The sequence below is a fragment of the Grammomys surdaster genome, unplaced genomic scaffold, assembly GCF_004785775.1.
Source record: "Grammomys surdaster isolate TR1022 unplaced genomic scaffold, NIH_TR_1.0 165, whole genome shotgun sequence".
NCBI classification, from domain to species: domain Eukaryota; kingdom Metazoa; phylum Chordata; class Mammalia; order Rodentia; family Muridae; genus Grammomys; species Grammomys surdaster.
The window spans coordinates 13,035,212-13,055,911 of record NW_021604613.1 but is presented as its reverse complement, the minus strand read 5'-3'; the positions used below and the strand labels follow the sequence as shown (position 1 = coordinate 13,055,911).

The window sequence follows — 20,700 nt, the reverse complement described above, 5'->3', positions numbered from 1 at the left end:
TTAAAAAAAAATCCTATGCTTTTTGCTTGTGGGTCAGCATGCAAATTCCAAGTGATTGCCAGGCACTTCCCAATTGATGCCACCCACCCTTCAGCCTCCTCCTCTGCAGTGGCCTTCCACCGAACCAATGTTATAGGTGTCATGTGCAATTGACTAGGTATATTCCGTTCCCAGCATCTGATTCCTTTGTCTGGCACAGGAAATGAGTTCTTGCTCACCTGGAGAAAGCTATCCTCCTCTGTCCCCTTTCTCTAATACTGTGGAGACTACATTCGTATCTCTTCCTCAGGAAGCCATCTGCAGACTCCTGAAGTCAAGGTGCCTTCCTCAGAGTTCCTGAAGGGCCCTGGCTGACCTTGCTGCTGTCCATTTTCCATACTATATGACTGGTACACTTCCCTATTTCCTGGGCCACACTCCTTAAAAGCAGGAATCTACACTATGATGCTTCATTTTTTCCTACCATTACTAAATATTTGCAGATGAATGAGAAAAGTTGAGGTGTGGATTAAAAAATAGAAATGAAATAAATTTACTACCTCTTACTTGCAAAACTCACCTGTGTGTCTATTTCTGTATTTTCTGGGAGTGGAAAAGGGACCTCTGGTTTGAGCCAGTTCTATGACATTTAGTGCTTTTAAAACCATTCCTGGAACTGGGAAGGAACAAGGCAGGCCTTAACTTTGTGTTTATTATTTAATACTTGATAGCATTCATCTTAATTAATAAATAAAAATTGTAATTTGGTTATGGTGGTACATTCCTGTAATTCCAGCACTTGGGAGGCTGAGGCAGGAGGATTGTAAATTCACAACCAATCTGTGTTACAGTGAGTAACAGGCTGGGTAGCAGGCAACCCAGGGCTATAGAGAGAAAGACCTTGTTTTGAAAAACAAAACAAACAAAATACTGTATATACGCATACACATGGTTTTATATTACAAATACTCTTACCTTCTTTTGCTTGTAATTTTCCTAACCTTAATTACTTTAAGATCATCTACTCCCACTCCATAAAAACTAATAATTGCTACCAAATAAATTAAAGATGAGAAAACCAAAAATAAATGTGGAAACTAGAAGAAACTATTAATAAAGATCAAAGTGGGCTGTGTATCTAAATTAATTTCACTGACTGGTGTGGGGGACGGGTTAATAAAGATGTTAATAGAAACTCCCCAGGAGCTTTCTGCAGCACTCCTGAAGTGATACCATAATGAGTCCAATTGCAGCTCATCGATCCCGTGAATGCCTGTGGCTTCATTAGTGTTAGCAAGGGAGGACCACTGGAGGCCCAGGAAAGAGACTACACTTGAGAGTATGCTCCAGAAAGCTCAGCTTCAGGAATCCAGACTTGGTGGAAAGATGTCATCAGGAAATGGGCCTGGAAGAGTGTCCTAGCTTGTTCCCCTGTGCAGGGCATTATTTAATTACCAAACAATACTAATAGCTTAATCATAAATGCACACAGAAAACTGTTGTGATGATTGCCTTAGGGTCCAATGAGTCTGGATATTCTGGGTCATCTGCTTCCTAGTTAGGTGACCCTGGGACAGATATCTGACTCTTAAAGCTACAGCTCTCATTTATAAAGTATTAATAGGGGCTGGAAGAACTGGCTCAAGCCATTAAAGGCTAGGCTCACAACTAAAGCATAAAGTATGGATGGTAACATTGCTGCCATCTGATAAGGTGGTTATGAATCAAAGCAAGATGACTTCATTTCACAACTATCTATTGACTAATTTTATGTACTGGTTAAGGGACATGTACAAAATTCTACTAGAAGGAGTAGAAGTTGCTGGCTTGGCCTCTAGGAAATTCTAGAAATCTTTTTCTTGTAACATATTTGAGAAAAAAAAAAAAAGCAGTGGCAATGTGGATACAGCCGATTTATGTGGCCCTACTGCATTCATGGCAGGTGGATAATGAAGGTTCTCCTAGGGAAGGCTCTGCAGGCACGGGGTGCGTAGGCATCTGATGGCAATTACATGTGGGGAGCGGATGGGTACAGATTTAACAGGCACTCAGACACATGTAGGTAGGTGCTTAAAAACCCAAACATCAACTTTAAAGATGTGGGAATCCAGACAACATTTGGGCCCACGAAAGCCAAACCAAAAGTCAGTTCTGGTGCCACAAGGTATGCTGGACATCCTCAAAGAGGCCAGGATTCCTAAGGTTCTAAATATAAAGAAACAGAGGCAGTGTGTTCTTCTACACCTGTCGTGGTGTTTATACCACAGTGGATTATTGAGAAGCTGAACATGAACACTGTGACAAAGAGGATGGAAGCATAACTTTGGTCCGGCTTTTCTGAGAAGCTAGATTCTGTGGCAGATGCTGTTCAATGATTTTTCAGCACTGTGCTGCAAAATGGGACGATGGGGAAACAATATCATAAACAGAAATAGAGCAAAGCTGGATATTGACTCCTGTCTTTTCCAGTTAGGAAATGTCTCTCTGTGAGCCTGGAAGAAAAATATCCTCATCTGTAAGATGGAACTACCTCCTCCAACAATAACCCAGGCAAGCAGCAGTAGAGATTAGCAATTATGTACAATAAATATTATATATAATATACTATATATATGTATATGTATATATATATATGTCATTATACATATATTTATGTATATTGCCTGGTACACAAGGAATATGTTTTAAATGACAAGATAGCTCTCATTTTGTGGCTCAGAGAACTGAAAATAAAAACTCCCTCAAGTTCTCCCAGACAATAAATGGAGGAAATTGGGCTTTCTATCCAGAAGGTAGTTCCTTCCCTCTGAATTCAGCCCAGTAAATATCTCTCTCAGCAAATAACTTATGACTAGAGCTGACAGCAAAGCAGAGGCAGTGTTAGACTGGGTTCACTGCAATTTGCTCAGAGTTCTTTGAACTAATGCATAATGGTTCTTTATCCCATTTGGTGGGGTGAAGATGATTTTCTTTGTCTCCTGCATGACTCCCACAGTGGTAACAAATGCAGCTGAGCTTTTACACTGTATATATATATATATAATATATATATAATTATTATATTATTATATATATAATATAATATATATAATTTATACATATATTTTATATATAAGTAAATAATTATACATAATAAATAATTTATACATACATATATTATATATATTTACATTATTCCCTTCCTTCCCTCTCCTTCTTCCAACCCTTTAACCCTTTACATGTATCTACCCCCCCCCTCTCTCCCTCTCCTTCTCCCCCTCCCTCTCCCTCTCCCAAATTCACGGTCTATCCCTAAATACATAAATACAACATTATTAGTCCATTTAATGTTACCTGCATGTACAATCAGCCCTGAGATCATATACATACGGGGAACATCTTAAAGTGGTTTTACAGTCAGAAGGAGAATTCAGAAGTGACTAGATCGCTGCTGACTATCCCAGTTATTTCTTGCTTCCACCTAGTGGTTAAAAGTTGCAAAAGCAAGCATACCAAAGAACAACTGGGTGTGGGCCCATCTCCCTTTTGGTCTAGGGCACAGATTTGATTGCCTGTGCCTCTGGGCTTTTTCTGTGTATAACTTTTTTTTTTTTTCTTTTTGCCTTCCACTACGTTCCCCCAGTGAAAAAACTCCCCAGATGAGGTGTTCTTTCCTGGAACTGACAACCAGCCTAATCCCGGATGCTTCCCTGTGGCTGAGCTCATGAGGCAAGTCAGGCGTGCTTTTCAGCAGATACTTCTTTAAAAGTCCTAAAGGCCTCTGCAGACGGACGCTGCTGCTCCCTTCTCTATGGGAACAGGCATCAAAGAGACAGGAGTAAAGTGCTTTGCATGCACATCAGGAACTAATTGCCAATTTGGCAAATGCATTGACTAATGTCACGCACTGTTATTTCTAAATCCTCTCCTGTCCTTGACCCCCAGTATCTAGATGTAAACTTGGAACCATTAGTGAAGAAGGATAAAGTCTTCTGGTGCCTCACATGGAATTGAGAGGGGTTTAAACTCAGCGCTTTTGAGCGTGGTGAAACGAACTCAGCAGTACCTTAATGCTAGGATTTGAGTTCACACAGCACGAGAGCTTTCAAAAACTGTGTTTAAGGAAGCAAACAGAGCCTGACAGACCCTTTCAGGGGAGCAAACAAAGTTGGACGGAACAATCAGTGACACATTAAAAACCACAACTGTGCTGTGATCATGTGGGCAGAAGAAAAAGTTTCTCTTTATCACAAGATCTTTGCATCTAATGAGACGGTGCCTGGACAGCCTCCAGAGGAGCAGGCCTCCGTTTACTTTAACAGAGACACGTCTAAATATTTAGCTGATTCTCTGAAAAGTCCTATGTGATTTTGTAGCAAACAGGTCTCCAAGGTAAGACCTTGTCGTCTGTTGCCATTGAAAATCTAGACAAAAGGGGACTTAGAAAAGAAAAATTAAAGAAAAAAAATGTTGTGATCAAAAGCATAAATGCTTACATTCCTTTTTCTCTCAGAATGAACTCCATTTTAAGGCCGTTCAAATGCTTAGTACCAACGCCACGTCAGTTGTTACATTGTCTTAACTGAATCTGTTTCTCTTCTCTGGTAGGCTTTACTCTGTCTGGATAGGGAAACCCACACTGTGTGGGTGGGCATAGTCTCTGTTTAGTTGGCCTCTGAATGCCTGAGGTTCCAATGACTCTGAGTACATTTTCTTGTGAATGGAGGGAGGAGGTACGAAGGCTGGGGAAACTTTGTACAAACATCTACAGGCATCTGTTGCTCACATTCGCACTACTGTCTCTCGGTTAGTAGATCTTAGCCAAGATGAGCATCTGGTTGGTTCTAAGCCTCTGGGATCTCTTGTGCTGCAAGCCTGCTACATCCCAGACAGCCTGTCAGCTGGGGCTTTAACCTCTTCAGACATTGGGGTAGAAGAATCCCCTTTAGGATTTTATCATTGCTTGGGGATGCTTAGGGAGGGTCACCAAAATCCTCCCTCCCCCACTGCAGGAAGCCAGCAGCCTCAGTGCCCGTCAGCTTGATTAATATGTCTTGGCTAATTGTGTGAAAGATAGCAGCCCTTTAGCAAGTGTGACCAGTGTATTGTTCAGCCAATCGCAGGCACCTCAGTTAGCATGTGAAAGGGGGCTGCCTTGCAGGAGGAGGCTAGTGAGTTCTGGCGGCTGAGTCAAAGGATCAGAGTTTGGGGGGCGAGGAGCTACACCCACTTCTTTGAGGGGAAGTAACTGTGCTCTACTAACCCTGTAAACCTCCTAGTCAAAGACCTTTTTCTCTTCCCCCTTTTTTTTTTAAGATCTTTTTTTTTCCCATGGCACAAGCAGGCAAGGCCCCGGCTACTCTGCAGATGGAGTTCACGTCGCAGGGTTTTTAATATTTCACTTTTATATTTCTGTTAGAGGATGATCCTGCTGAGAGTCTGGGAATCCAAGCTCGTCAGAACCCCCACACTGACACTTGGATATACCGCTCTGAAAGCCATCCCAGGAGGAAAGATAAAACAACAAAAAAAAAAAGGAGCCTATTTTTCAAAGCCTACTTCTCAATCTGCCCACATCAAAATAAGACAACTGGCCCTTTGAAGTGGAGGACAGACAGTTCTCAGCCAGCTTGCTTAAAGTGGGGAGTGGGGAAGGAGGAAGGAAAGAAGGAGGGAAAGAGGGAAGGAAGGAGAAGAGGGGCAGTCTTGAACATAATACACCCCTCTCTCCTTCCAGATTTACTCAGATACAAGCAGCTACAACCAGCCACAGCCTAAAGCCCAGCTCACTAGAACTGGGAGAAAACTAGTTCTTACTGGAGTCAGCACTGGGAGATTTTTAACCAGAGTCTCCACCCAAATCAGTACGTCTCCTTTAGACTTACCCAGGCAAGGCCTAGCAGTGGCAGCAAATGGACTGAGGCTGGACTGTTCACTCAAGTGCAGAGCAGCCAGACACCTTCCACTGTGCTGGGTAGAGTGTGCTAGGACCTTAGCTCAGTAGTTAGTACACAGCACAAGGATTTCTAAATGACCAAAAGAAGGAATATTTCTTAAAAATAAACATGTGACTGGCCAAGGAATACACAGAAAACTGTCACCAATAATCCTCAGAGAAACGAGCATCAGAACCAAGAGGCTGAGTCCAATGCCAGTTAGAACAGACACTATCCACGAGTCAAAAGGTCAGCTGGCTGTGCTGATCCCTGGCACTTGGGAGGCTGAGGTAGAAGGGTCACTGTGAAGTATGAAGCCAGCATGGGCTACGGAATGAATTCCAGGCCAGCCTGAGCTACATAACAAGATTCTGTTATGTACCCCCGGACACAAGTGATGATGGTGGTGGTGGTGGTGGTGAATACCGGTAAGGATATGGAAAAAAGTGAGACTCACGATTCTCACTATTGCTAGGAATGTACACGAGTACAGCTACTATGGAAAACAGTGCAAATCTATATTTAAAAGAAAATCAAAAAAAGAAAATCAGGAGCAAAACCCCTAGGATCTTGCAATCTCACTACTGGACAAATATCCAAAGGAGTTGAAGCCTCCTGTCATGTACACAGCTATACTTGATGGTCACTGTAGCACTGCTTACACTAGCCAAGGCCTAATGGACCATGGTAGGCATCACTTGAAATAAAAATGGAAACAGGAAATTGCTGGGTACTCGTAACAGAATACTACGTGTTCATAAAAAATAATGAGATTCTCTCACTTCTAGTAACATGGATGAGACTGTTAACTAAACAAAATTGAGCACAAGAAGACAAATCTCATATGCTCTCAGTTCTCTGCAGAAGGTAAATGTTCACTTCAACAGAAGAGAGGAAGTTAACCAGAGCCGGGAATGGTGTGGGGATGGGAGGATGGAGAAGGGGCAGCTCATAGGAATAGGGTGAGTTAGGTAGGAAGGGTAGCTATAATGTTCTAACGCTCTCCTCCTCTTCGGTGTCCCTTAAATTACTTCAGCTCAAGTCTGTGGAAACAGCAGTAGTTCAGGAAAGGGGGTAGATGGGCATGCCTCTAGAAACTTGCTCATTCATAAGACTTGCTCTGGGACAGGAGTCTTGATGATCCTTTAAAACGTGGTCCTTTAGACTGAGTTATCAATATGATACTAACCCCATGCCCAAGATACGCTATAGCCTTAAGATTTACAAAGGTGGGGTTAGAAACCCTGGCTGTGGTTAAGGCTACATCTCCCTCCTCATGCTCAGCCTGACCCACAACCATCGCTTCCCAAACCAACAGAAACAGCCCTCACTAAGGAGCACTGCAGTCACCGTGAGAACCGGGGAGTGAATCTAAACCCGTGCTCTGCAGACTCAAGAACACAGCTTATCCATCCAGGGACTGCAGCACCTTACACCAGTCTAGCAGATGCAAGGACGCAGTAACAGTCTTGCTTCCCCGAATTAAACAGAAGGAATAAGCCCCATTGATATTGGGACTGGAGAATTATCTTTGTAAATAAAACATTGCTCATTACTTTGAATGACAGCAAAATGAACAACGTGAAGTATTTCTCTGTTTTCACAGAGCCCAGTTGTCTTCTTAGCATGGAATCTGGCGGGGAAATGTTTGGCGATGCTCCTAATTTTGATGACCATCTGTCATGGGGATATCTCACTATTGCATGGACCAACCTGCAACCCAAGTATTTGATATTTGGGTTAGCTGCCGATGCTCACCGCAGCAACTTTGTATTCATATGCACCTAAATGGCTTCTGAGTCTATTCTTCTGTGTGTAGCTATGTTAGGAGCTGAGGAAGGTAAGCAGGCCCATTTTCACTCAGGCAGAGAAGAGTGGATGGGAGGGATTACAGGCTAGATGGGAAATGATGAGAACAAGATTCTCCTGGAAACCATGGCAACTAGAGCCGGGAGCTATTGCAGACTGGACCACAATCTCCATAAACAGCTTTTCTTTCTTATCTCCATCTCACACCAAAGGGGAGAGACACTACTCTATACCTCAAGACTATCATGTTAAATGCCTGAGAAAAAATAGCTAGAAATAGTAAGGCAGTTCTAAATGACCCAAAGGCAATTTAGCAAGGAATATGATCATTCTTGAGGAAGTTGAAAGGACTTTACAGTTAGTCTTTAGCTTTCCATAGAGCATAGCTTTTTCAGTAAATGCAATAGATGCAGGATAAAGACGGAAAGCCCAGCCTCCTTTCTCCTTTTCATGCCTTTCATCAACTCCATCTCTTCCTGGTGTTTCTCTCTCTCTCTCTCTCTCTCTCTCTCTCTCTCTCTCTCTCTCTCTCCCTCCTTCCCTCCCTCCCCCTCCCTCCCTCCCTCCCTCCCTCCCTCTCTCTCTCTCTCTCTCTCTCTGACCCAAGTTCTCATTCTTCAGCCTCTATGAGTACTATGATTACGATATCACCACACCCAGATTTCTTGTTTTCCTCCTTAACCACTTTTGAAGTCTCCCCGAAATTTCTTGCTCTCATGAAACTCTTCCAGGAAAACCCATACCAAAATCTGTAATGACAATTGGGAAAACTTTGGGCTTTAGTAATGGGACAATGTGAAAAAAGAAAGACTATATAGTCTAGCTCAGATCACTTTCATCCACCCCACACCCCTTAATCCTGCTAGGGAGAGGTTAGTGTCAGTGGGGCTTTTGCTTGGTTGGCTGGCTCCCAGGGATTCTGAGATGGCCCATCTTCATCCCCTGGCTCATGGGAAACTTCACTTCTTTCTCAATGCCTTGAAGTGACTTCTTGGTTATCTGACTATTGGCCATGGCTTGGGGACCCCTTCTCAAAGAATTTCCAGGTGGACAATACTTCTAATGCTTTCTATCTGTCCCCAGCAGCTACTCGTGGGGGGAGGTGGGCAGTGTGTGACAGAAATGACCAGTTGTCAGGCAGAGAGACAGTTCTCTAGTTGCATCTTTCCTGGTTTATCCTAGGCCCAGTGTGCCTCTAGCTCCTTCTGTTGCTTTAGCTTCCCTTTTATACAAGGCTCAAACATGTAGGAAATAAAGTCAATGACAGGCATGAGCTCACAAGTGGTTCAAAACATGCTGTTCCTTTAAGCCGTCAGTACTTGGAAATAGATGTAGACTCCATGGTAACAATTCCTTTTAATTATTCTCACCTTGCTACCTGGGTTTTATAGCATTGGAGAACTGATTTAACCTTAATTGCTATTTCAATTTTTTTTTAATAAAAGGATTATGCTGGCCATGGTGATACAAGCTTGAAATTCCAGCACTTGGGAGATAGAGGCAGGTAGTTCTCTGTAAGTTCAAGGCAAGCTTGGTCTACACAGCAAGTTCCAAGCTAACTTGGGTTACACAGTGAGACCTTGTTCTAAATAAATAAATAGAGAAAACAAAAAAAAAACCCAAAAACAATCATTGGAAAATATAGAGATCTGGTAGTCTATCTTTGTTGGGTCTAATAACAGACGAACACTGTGTATGGCCACTACTCTCCTGGCATGCTCAGCTCTTGGAATGTGCGGAACCGTACCTGGATTGTAGTTAGGCAGCTTGGAGACACCAGGCCAGGTATCCTCTGTAGGGACCCCCAGTACCTATGCAGAGCCAGAGAAAGAGAAACAAAGGTAAGAAGAAGCCAGCTGGATGGAGTAGGCACAGAGACACAAAGTCCAGAGTAGGAAGGAATAAAGAATTTAGTGATGTCACATGGTTCCAGCTGACATTCAGGAGAAAGGTTTTTTTTTTTTTTTTTTTTTTTTTTTTAGTAGTTTCAACATTTTTTTCAGTTTATTGTGCAAAGCACTGTATCCCCACAGTCCTGTGTTTCTACCAACTCAATCTGACTGTCAAGTGTTTAGGGTATGAAGCCTCAGGAGTGATTGTTCTCTGCCTCTTGTCCCAGACCTAGAAGCTTGTTTGGAGGAAATGCTTCTGGTCTGAGTTATGCCTCAGCACAGGCATTCAGCTGTTCCTGGGTGTGCTCGAAGGTAAAAGGATACAGATCACTGACCTCTATGCAGCAGAACACTGGCTGAAAGTGACCCTGCTTCGATCTTTGCCTTTTCTGCTAAATCCATCTCATTTCTAGTTTTCTTCACGTCCAGCAGCTTAGACTATAATTTGGTTTTCCACTGGCAGATTATAGTGATGACATCATGTGAAATGGAGCTGGTTTATGCTTTTAAAGAACTGTGTGTGCATGTGTACGTCAAGACACTTGTACGGACGGCAAAGGGTAAGTCTGTGGAGTTGGTTTTCTCCTTTCTTTTTTACGTGGGCTCCGGGGATTGAACTCAAGTCTCTAGGCCTGTGCAGCAAGCCTTTACTCACCAAGGTCCTGACCTGGTCCTGACCTATGCTTTAGATGTCCAAACTTAAGTTCTTGTTTTTAATGAAGATGTAGTAGGAAAGTAAAAGTCTGGAACGTGAAGCCACGGCATCTGGATGGAGGTATTACTGCAGTCCTCTACAGACACCATCTCACCATTCTTTGAAGGTGACCATAAATCCATAGCCAGCTGTGTGGGGGAGACTGTGTAGCATGATTTTTTGTTACATGTCCTCATAGTTTGCTTTGTATCACTACAGTAGCTCTTCTCTGAATATTATTTTTTTATAAAATACTGAATATAGACACCGGTCCAGCTCTTACGACAGGAAACTAATTGTCTGGCTGGCTATAACTAATAGGAATATAGGGTCTTACATCCACTACTAGGTCCCTGGTGGAGAGGTATGCTTGTGGAGTCTATTGCACTTGTCTTCACACAAAAGACACTAAAGTGCTATTTTCCCTCCCATAATATGTTTTGAAAAATCATGCCACCAAGTAAAAGCTTCGAGCTTTGATCCATTCTCTAAACAAACTAAAAGAGTGAGTGAGAGGATTATAAGTTTTTCCTATGAACCAACCCAAGCCCGAGGGAACACTGAGAATCCTGGATTCCATTTTAAAAAACCAACTAGCCTAAGTCTTCTTTTGTGGGTGAAGCCCAGAGGAAGGGAAGCCAATTTTTTTCTCAGCCCGCTGTCATCTGTATTTGTACAGATGCATGTGTAAACAAGTGGGTGTGACTCATGGGTACTCATTCATCTTCTGTCGGTTGATGAAGCACAGTGGGAAGAAAGCAAAGCCAGGAGGAGAACCAACACAGGAAATGAATAGCAAACACATCCATACTTTCTGGAAGGTGAAAGTTACCAGACTTCTTGGCTACTTTGTACTATGGTTAACTGAGGCCAGATGGATACCAAATTTTCTGGAAAATGTTTTATGCTAACGGCTTATTAAACTGAGATGTTAGAAATTTAAACAAAAAATTTAATTATTCATTTAGCAGAAATTCATTTAGTAAGACACAACTTCAGAAACTTTATAATGTTTCATTTTCTAACTTATTTCACAGGCGAGGAAAGCAAAAATATGAATAGGACCACACAAAACCAAAAGGGATCTAGAAAAAGAAATAATGGGATGAAGAAACAATCTATGAATGGTAGAAAACACTTGGAAACCATATATCTGATTGGGGTTGAAATCTCACATGTACAAGGAACTCAGAGAACTCAGTGCCAAGTAAATGAATCTACTAATTTAAAAAATGGACAAAGAACTCCAGTAGACATTTCTCAAAGGAAGACATACAAATGGCCAAAAGTATGAAAAGAATGTTCAACATCACTAATTGCCAGAGAAATGCAAGTTGGGACAATAGCTGTCGTTAGGACCATGGGAATATCACTGTGTGTCTGTTGGAATAGCTATTGCAAAAAAAAAAAAAAAAAAAAAAAAAAAGAGTCCATAAAGGGCCGAGGATATGACTCAGCTAGTAAAGCAGTAGAGTACTTGCCTAGAGTACATGAGACCCTGAGTTCAATCCCCCACAAATGCATAAACCAGGTATGGTGGCACACACCTATACTCCAGCACTTCAAGGCTGGGCTACAAGACACTTACCTCAACACCCTGCCTCCCCTCCCCCACAGGACAAAAGAATGGTGTTGGTTAAGATGTGGAGGGAAAGTAACCTTTGTTCTTTGTTGGTGAGAATTTGAATTAGTCCAACCATGATGAAAAGTGGCAGAGACTTCTCAAAAAAGCTGCTATCTAATCTGTCCTACAGCATATGTATTTGGAAAAAAAATAAATTAGCATGTCAAAGAGATGGCGCATATTTATTGCAGCAGGAGTGCAGCACATGTGCACCATGGAATACCTCAAAAGTATCTCTGAGAAAAAAAATTCATGTGTTAAGGTGATGCACATGTTCTTTGGCGTGGTTTAGCCATTCTATAATGAATACAGATTATGAAACATCATAGTGGGGCCCTGTGGTAGAGAATTTGCCTAGTCTTCCGGAAGCCCTGAGGATCTGATGGTCTGAACTCAATCCCTGGGACCAATACTGAGAAAACTGAGAACTGACTTCTACAAGTTTTCCTCTGATGTCAACATGCAGGCTTTGTCACCACTGATGTCCACTGTTGTATGCATGAATGCACATGCGCACATACACAAACACAGCGAGTAAATGTCATAATTTAAAAAATAAAACAATTGAATTCAAAATTATATAGTCCTCTCACATCTGTTCTGTCCTCATACACCCTCCAAAGACTTCCTTCCTGCCCTAAATACATACCAATTACCTTTGTGATCTTCATGGTAGGGCACCCTCCCCTACCCAAAAATACATATAAAACACCAACAAGGTCATCTAATGTAATAATTTTGTCCAGTTTCCCTCAGAATACAGAACTATAGATGCAATCGGAGTTCTGCCTGAGTCAAATGAATCAGGCCATAATACATAGCCGAACAATAGAGAGCTATCCTCCTGGGACAGGGGCAAGTCAACAGTGAGCCATGCAGCTATTGAGACTACAGAAATAACTAAGAGGGGAAAGCCAATGAACAGAGGAGAATATTATGATTTAAAACTATAGCAACCGAGGATAGGGAGATGTCTCAGTGGTTAAGAGCACTTGCTGCCCTTCCAGAGGACCTGGGTTCAGCTGCCAACACTAACACCAGCTCACACTACATCTAACTGTATCTTTGGAACATCTGGCTTGCACATGAATATGCACATATGTTCACACAAACACACACACATGTATATTAGAAAGATCTTTTTAAAAATGATACGATCTACAATATTCTCTTTGCACATTGTTTGTAGGAGCCATAACATCCCAGAGCCAGAATAAAGCACACCTTAAGACAGCGAGACTCACAGAGTTTGGGTACAGTTATGTTCTTTGTTATACCCAAGGTTAGAGCTGTGTTCAGAATTCACGAGTTCTGACTCCAGACCAGTATTATTTCTGAGATGCTTGCTTGATTTAAATTTGTAATAACTTGCCATAAATGTCAAAATAAAGTCTCTGGTTTACTTTAGCATGCCAAAGATAAAGACAGGCATGAATATGGTTTTCTGGGCATGGTCTGTTGGGTGACTCATTAAGACACTCTTGCTTTTGTCACAGTACTTGTTTTCTGGTGTTTTATAGCCAGATTTCAGCACAGACTCTTGCATGTACTGGGTTACACAAATATTCGTCATGTGGCAGTGTCAGTCACCAAGGACCTAGAGAGCCAAGGAAACATCTAAGCCACTCTTTCTGATTTCTGAGCACAAAGAACTGCAAAGTTATTGTTTTTGAAAGTTGTGGTTATTTAAACAGTACCAAATGTTTTTAAAAACTCAGTTTATATACAGCTCTGCAAAAGCTAATGGAACCTGTAGATATACTTATGTTCTTTTCAAATATGGTATTTTATAAACATTATAGCAGCACACATCACTTTAGCATAGCGTATATTAGCTATGTTCATATGCTTCTCTTTACAGTATACTCAGATCATATCTGCTCACATAGGTTTTCAGTCATCATGCTATGACTGAAAAACATGTGTCTCATAGTCCCTTTTTGCTTCTTTTTGCTTTACTTTTACTTTTTTCTTTTTGTGTTACTTTTTGCTTCTCATAGTCTCCAAAGAATACTTATATATGGTTAATGTCCAATAAAGATTGGACATTATAATAAATAAATAAATAGATAGGTAGAAAAGAAATCTTCAAATGTGTAAAGGGCCATTGCAAGGTGAAGAGTAGCAATAACAATTATTCTCTCTTGGCTACGAGCAGAACAATAGCAGCTACATTGCTAAAGCACCTTTATAACAGTATATGAAAGAAGAAAGTAAATGTATACTCACATCTATATTGTGTGTATGTGTGTGTGTGTGTGTGTGTGTGTATACTTTTTTTTTTTAAGACATAGTCTTGCTAAGTAGTCCTGGATAAATTGATACTTGCTACACAGCCCAGGGTAACCTCAATTCATGGAAATCTTGAAATCTTCCTGCCTCAGCCTTCCACCTACTGGGATTATAGGAGAACTCAAGAAAGGAATTTTTAAATTTCTCCCCCAACTCTGTGTGTGTGTGTGTGCATGTGTGTGTCTGTGTGTGTGTACAACTCACAGGGATCATTCTCTCCCTCTACTCTGTGGTCCCAGGGATTGAACTCAGGCTGTCAAGCTTGACAAGCAGGGACCTTTAACCTTTGAGCCATCTCTCTAGCCCTACAAATATTTAGCAAGCACTTATAGTGAATTAGTTTTGCTATATATTTCAGAATCTCCATAACGAGGTTACAAAATCATACGATCACCCTCATTTTGTAGATGAGAAAACTAAAGCTCAAGAAGTGCTGTGTGAAAGTTGTGTGAATGTTGTGTGAACGTTGTCCATTTTTTTAACTGCTAAATGGCGAGAAAACCACCACATCAGCCACCTCTAGCTTACACAATGATTCAGTATCCAGAGATGATCCAAAGTGGCCATTATATCTCTTTCTAAGAATGTACTCTCCCTGAATACCTATGCTCCGGTGTCATCCCCTTTCCCACATTCTGCTTTTTTGTGTTTATAACCCTTGTGTGAATAAGTAAAAATTACGATTTGATTTAAAAATAAAAAGTATAAACTAAAAAAACAAAGTCTTTCAGTTATTGCATTCTACATTGGAAGGACTGAAGGATCTAAAGGGGCTTGCAACCCCATAGGAAGAACAATATCAACTAACTGGACCTCCCTGAGAATCCAGAGGCTAAACCACCTACAAAAGAGTATACATAGAGGAAGCCATGACTCTAGATATATTTGTAGCAGAGGATTGCCTTATCTGACATCAATGGAAGGGGAGGCCCTTTGTCCTGTGGAGGCCCAATGCCCCAACATATGGTGATGCTTGAGCAGTGAGGCAGGGCTGGATAAAAATGGTAGTTAAGAACCCTCATAGGGGCAAAGGGAGGGGGAAAGGGGGATGGGACCGGGGTTGCTGTGGAGGGGTAACCAAGAAGGAATATCATTTGAAATATAAATGAACAAAATTATTGAGAAATAAATAATTTAAAAAAATTTTAAAATAAAAAAAAAAGAATGTGTCCTTTGGCTAGGGGGAAAAGCCATTTTGTTTGTGAATGCTTCCTATTTTGTCCCATGTTTCCCATAATATCTTCCAGGTGGCCAAAAGACAATTTAATGTTAGTGATTAATTTATATACATTGTCTTTGTTTCTCACAGTACAGTTTATCTTCACCAGAAGGCAAGGAGCTGAACTAAGCATAGCAACTGATAAAAGCTCCCGTGTAAAGTACCTTGATGCATATACAATATGAATGAGCCTTGAAAACATTATGCTAAGTGAAACAAGCCAGACCCAGAAAGACCAATGTTATACAGTCCAGTGATGTCAGACATGTGATAATTCACAAAGTCACAGAGACAGAAAGTAGATGAGATATTCTAAGGGGCTGAGTTGGCAGACTAGACAGGACTGTGTTTACGACTGTGGAGTTTTGGCTAGGGATGATGCAGAGGTGCTGGGGATGATCACAGAGACTCTGACCCCCAGTGCCAATGTGCTGACTGCACCACACAGTCATATGATAACATGTTAACAAAACCCACATTTTATTTTCATCGTTCCTAGGGCTTCATGGGTGCTATGTGATTTTTATTTAATTCCATTTATTTATTCTATGTGTTGCGGACTGGCACATGTGTAGAAGTCAGAGAACAATTTGTGGGAGTTCTTTCCTTCCACAGTGTGGATTGGAGATTGAACTCAGGTTGTCAGGCTTGGTGGCAACTGCCCTTACCCACTAAGTCATCCTGCTGTCCCATGTGATGGCTTAACATCTACGCACTGTGTAATGCTAATATCAGGAAAGTTCATCTACTTAGACATTGGCCTTTTTTGTGTGTGTGATTAAAAAACATTTAAAATGTTCTTACATGTATGTATAGGTTATGCATATATATTCAAGAATGTATAGATACATATATGCAAGGAATAATTTTAAATGTTTTTTAATCACAGAAAAATTACACAAAAATATATATGCATATATATGTAATATATATATGCAAGAAAATATTTTATATATGTGTTACTTAATTTTTTCAAAACTCTATTTTTAATGATAGTTCTTAAATGTTTTAACCTCCCTTATAGCCTACCACCCACCAGAGGTAGTGGAAAAGAAAGGACCCGGGGGAAGTGGACCTGTTTAGAAATGGTTCTTTGGAGCAACTCTCATCTGTGTTGTCTGGAAATCAGAAGTTCAGTTCACAGGTTAGCAGCAAAGCAGCAGTTCAGTCCACTCACAAACACTTCACAGATACACCAGCAGTCCAGTTTTGTAGAGTTGGGACAGCAAACATGAATCAGCAGCTGTGGCACTACCTAGCAGAGACAAATAGGCCTCAGCCTAAACACTGCAGGAGTCAGCAGCCGGGACCAGGAGGAATGCCAGGAGAAGTTCTCAGCTGTGCCTCTCTCAGGGAAGCAAAGATGCAAGACCCACAAGTGCTGCACAGCTAGCTGTACCAGCAAGCCAAGCTCTGTCTCTGGACTGGTCACTGTCCGTTGAGGCCTATTTATTCTCTCTCCAAACATAATGTGTCCTCCATGGGCATTGCCTCAGCACATGCATCCAGTCAGCCCGAGTCCTCAGAAGCATCAGGAAATCACAGCATCGGGGCTGGAGAGATGGCTCAGCGGTTAAGAGCACTGACTGCTCTTCCAGAGGTCCTGAGTTCAAATCCCAGCAACCACATGGTGGCTCACAACCATCCGTAATGAGATTCGATGCCCTCTTCTGGTGTGTCTGAAGACAGCTACAGTATACTCATAAGTAAAATAAATAAATCTTAAAAAAAAAAAAAGGAAATCACAGCACACCACCAGAAGTTTCTATGGAGTCCCAACAAATGGAGCTCAACTACTCAATCAATGTAAGGTGGACCAACACGTGTTGTTGGCTAAGAATCCTTCATCATGTGTCCTCTCATGTGCTTGCTTTAGCAGAACATCCTTTCTTTTGTGTCTGCTTCAGTAAAAAGTTCCTTCACAAGTCTGCCTTAGCCTTTCACCTGTGTCCACTTTAGGTAAACGTTTCTTCTCATGTTGGCCCCAGCAAAATACCATCCAAATGACTTTCCAAAGAACCCTTAAGTTTCCACTTAACATATGTTATGTTTATAAAATATGCACGTATACACACATATATGTAAAGAACATTCATGGTTACTTGCAATATACTGGGCAAGAGACAGCCAGACCTAATTTATCAAACCCGTTTGTAACTTGGTACACATTGATCAACCTGGCAAATGTTAGGTATACTTTACTGAAATAGAAAAAATCATCATCATAAAAAAAGAGAGAGAGGGGTAAGTAGATATAGTACAGCTATATCACTGTCTATAAAGCAAAGCACAGCAGAGTGTAAATGAAGCAGAGAAAATAATCAGGAAAGAAATGGAAACACACACATATGCACACACATTCATTCAGATGTGCATGCACACACATTCATTCAGATGTGCATGCACACACACACATTTATCACAAACACTTATATACACAGGAGCACACAAAAACTTTCATATACACGTATGCACACACTTATGTATTCATGCTCACATACACACTCATACACATGTGTGTACACCAAGATCCTTAACATCTTCGGCCATACGCAGGAGCATGACAAATTCTATACTTCTTTACACAGCAATGGAAATCTGTTTTATGAAATTCTAGGAAAATTTGGTGTCCTATCTCCTAGTGCTGAGAATTCAGGGCCAGCACAGGAATGGCCAAGTAATATTGCCAGAAAATCCTGCTGGGCTCCAAGAAAATACAAATAAACATACAAAGCTGGACACCCAAATGTCTTTAGTAGGGAGACTTAATAGGCTGGTAGGGGACAGCAGGAGTTTCCTAACTACTCATCCAGAAGGAACTCATTTCTGTGGCAAATATCATAGTTTCTACCACCTTAGGTACAGCTCGGTATCTTGAGCAGATGGACCACTTCATCTATCTCTAAGGCAAATTTGTCTCCAAGTTTGAATGTAGGTATTTCTTTTTTTCTCATAAGGAATTTTGTCTTACCTCCCAGATCTTCTCCAGCTGTTCAAGGATGTTGGATACCCCAGGAAACAGAGGTTGACCCTGGAACATTTCAATAAAGATGCAGCCTGCGCCCCTAGCAAAGGAAGCAAGATTATCCATTAGGAGGCTGTTCATATAAAACTGGACATCCACAGTGTCTTCTTCGGAGAAGTACTGGGGATACTGTTAAACAGGGGCCACATGCTATTAAAAATCCGGAGTCAAAAGTATTCCTAAGAGAGGAAGTACAGGGATGGTTCGAGTGCGGCAGCGAAGCCAGCCACAGTCAGGCGCATGCTCCAGTTGTAAACCTTAAGTCACCTAAGCGCACCAGCTCTCCATTCTATGGGGCAGGAAAGCCCTGAACCCTCAGTTTAAATAATTAAATTTAAGTTGCTACCTCCATAAAATGTTAAGGTATGTGCCATTAGGAGAGAAAAAAAAGCACATTATTTCATAACTACATGTGGGAAAAAACACGCGCAGGGCGGCCTGGGTCCGCTCTGTACCAATCCACGGATGAGTGGCAGCGGCCCACGGGGGTTGGTAGGGGTGGAGTCCCGGAGGCTTTCCTGCAGACAGGTCTCAGGCGGGTTGCACATACGTGAGAAGGTCTAGGGTTCCAGAAGCTAGAAGCTTGCTGGCGGCAGGCCCAAAAGACACGTGGACTGGGTTTCCAAGGAGTAGCTTTATTGTCCATGACGGGGTCTGGATGTGAGTGTGCACCCCCCCCCCCATGCCAGAAGGAGCTCTCTTATATGGGGAGTAGAAAAGAGGAAGAACTAGGGAGGAATAACTTAATTAGCTATGCCCCCCAGCCTTTAGATAACTCATTAATATGTAAATCTCTTGAGGCAGAGGCCTGTTAGTCACATTCTAACTGAGTCTTAGGTGACTTGACGGTACAGGTTAAATGGAGATTAGACCTCGTGTCAGGGCCCTGGGTTCTGGGGGCGTGGCCGAACAACTGCAGTCTCGGGGTTCCAGGCCCATGACAACCAGAGAACCAAGATACCCTTCTACAGCCCAACATCATACAATTATTCTGTGTCAGTTAAAAATTTAAACATTTTTGAAGACTATAACCCTGGGTGTGGTTATATTCCTAGTCTTTGGGAGGCTGAAGCAGGCAGAAAAAAGACTGCAACCCATACAGATACACACAGACAGACAGACAGACAGACACACGCACACACACACTCTATGCAAATCCTATTATGATGTAGTCAAAATGCCTATTTTATTCTTACTGGTAGGGTTGTTATAAATTGTTATAAATTTAATTAAGCATGGGCTACTTTTTAATATATCATACTTATACATGCAAAACATGAAATAAATTGGTTTAACTGTTCTTAAAACTTCTGCACATTCAGCATTTGATCCAGACTCTGATGTGCTAACCCTCTATGTTAAGGGCTGATGACACAGCAAGTTTTAAAATAAGCCATAAAAGGGCTAAGCATCATTGGTGCTGAGCTTCTCAGTGGCGCTACAATTATACAGCTAGTTTACTTTTGACTCCTGCTTGAAGATATGTTACTAAACATGTCTGATTCACTTCTCCGTTTGGTTCCTAGGAGGTTCAATAAAGCAAACCTTCTTGTTTGCAGGTTTTCCTTCAGTTACTTCAGTTACCCATCCTCCCAAGAAAGCTTTCATTGACTTAAAACAAAGCATCTCCTTTTCATGTTATCTTCTAATCTTCTTTTTGTGGTGCTAGGAGCCGACCCCGGGCTTCTTGAATGTTACTTAGGCATGTTACCACTGAGCCACAGTCTGGACCTGCCTTGGTTTTTCACACTTGTGACTATGGGAAACTGAGAAAGAAGTCTTTTTGTTAGGCAATTTCATCCTACCCTTTATCATCTATACAAGGATGGCAAATGTTATATAAAGGTTATTTTGGCAAAATCTAGAACATTTGGGCCATTATGCAAGCATTACAAAATGCCATAGGTCTTTCTGTTGTAGGGGGGAAAATGCTGTTTAGTTAAAATTTTCCATTTGCATTCTAAGTAGTTTGAAACCTATATCTAACAGATTGAGAGTTTAAGGATACTCATATATATATTATATGTAGTATATATAGTATATATACATTATAATACATATGTATATAATATGTGTATGCACATGTATATGCATCTATATATACTGTGTATTGTTTTAAGACAAAACCCTGAATCAATTACATTTCAGTACCTGGAAGATCCATTAAGTACCATCAATACTTAAATAAATATTTAATTATTTAGTCTAATGCTTTCGTTAAAACAAAGAGGCCAATTCTTAAATACTTCAA

At 41.3% G+C, this 20,700-nt stretch overlaps 1 protein-coding gene across 2 annotated transcripts in view; it reads right to left on the bottom strand.

Annotated features, from left to right (window-relative positions):
* Positions 1-20,700, bottom strand: part of Cdk15 (cyclin dependent kinase 15) — a 96,599-nt gene that overhangs the window by 29,125 nt on the left and 46,774 nt on the right. For both annotated transcript variants that reach the window (XM_028765761.1, XM_028765762.1), the window contains exons 9-10: positions 18,396-18,489; positions 9,451-9,514 (exon numbers count right to left, since the gene is read on the bottom strand). In XM_028765761.1, the coding sequence (XP_028621594.1) occupies positions 9,451-9,514; positions 18,396-18,489 (158 nt within the window). The remainder of the gene's footprint in view (positions 1-9,450; positions 9,515-18,395; positions 18,490-20,700) is intronic.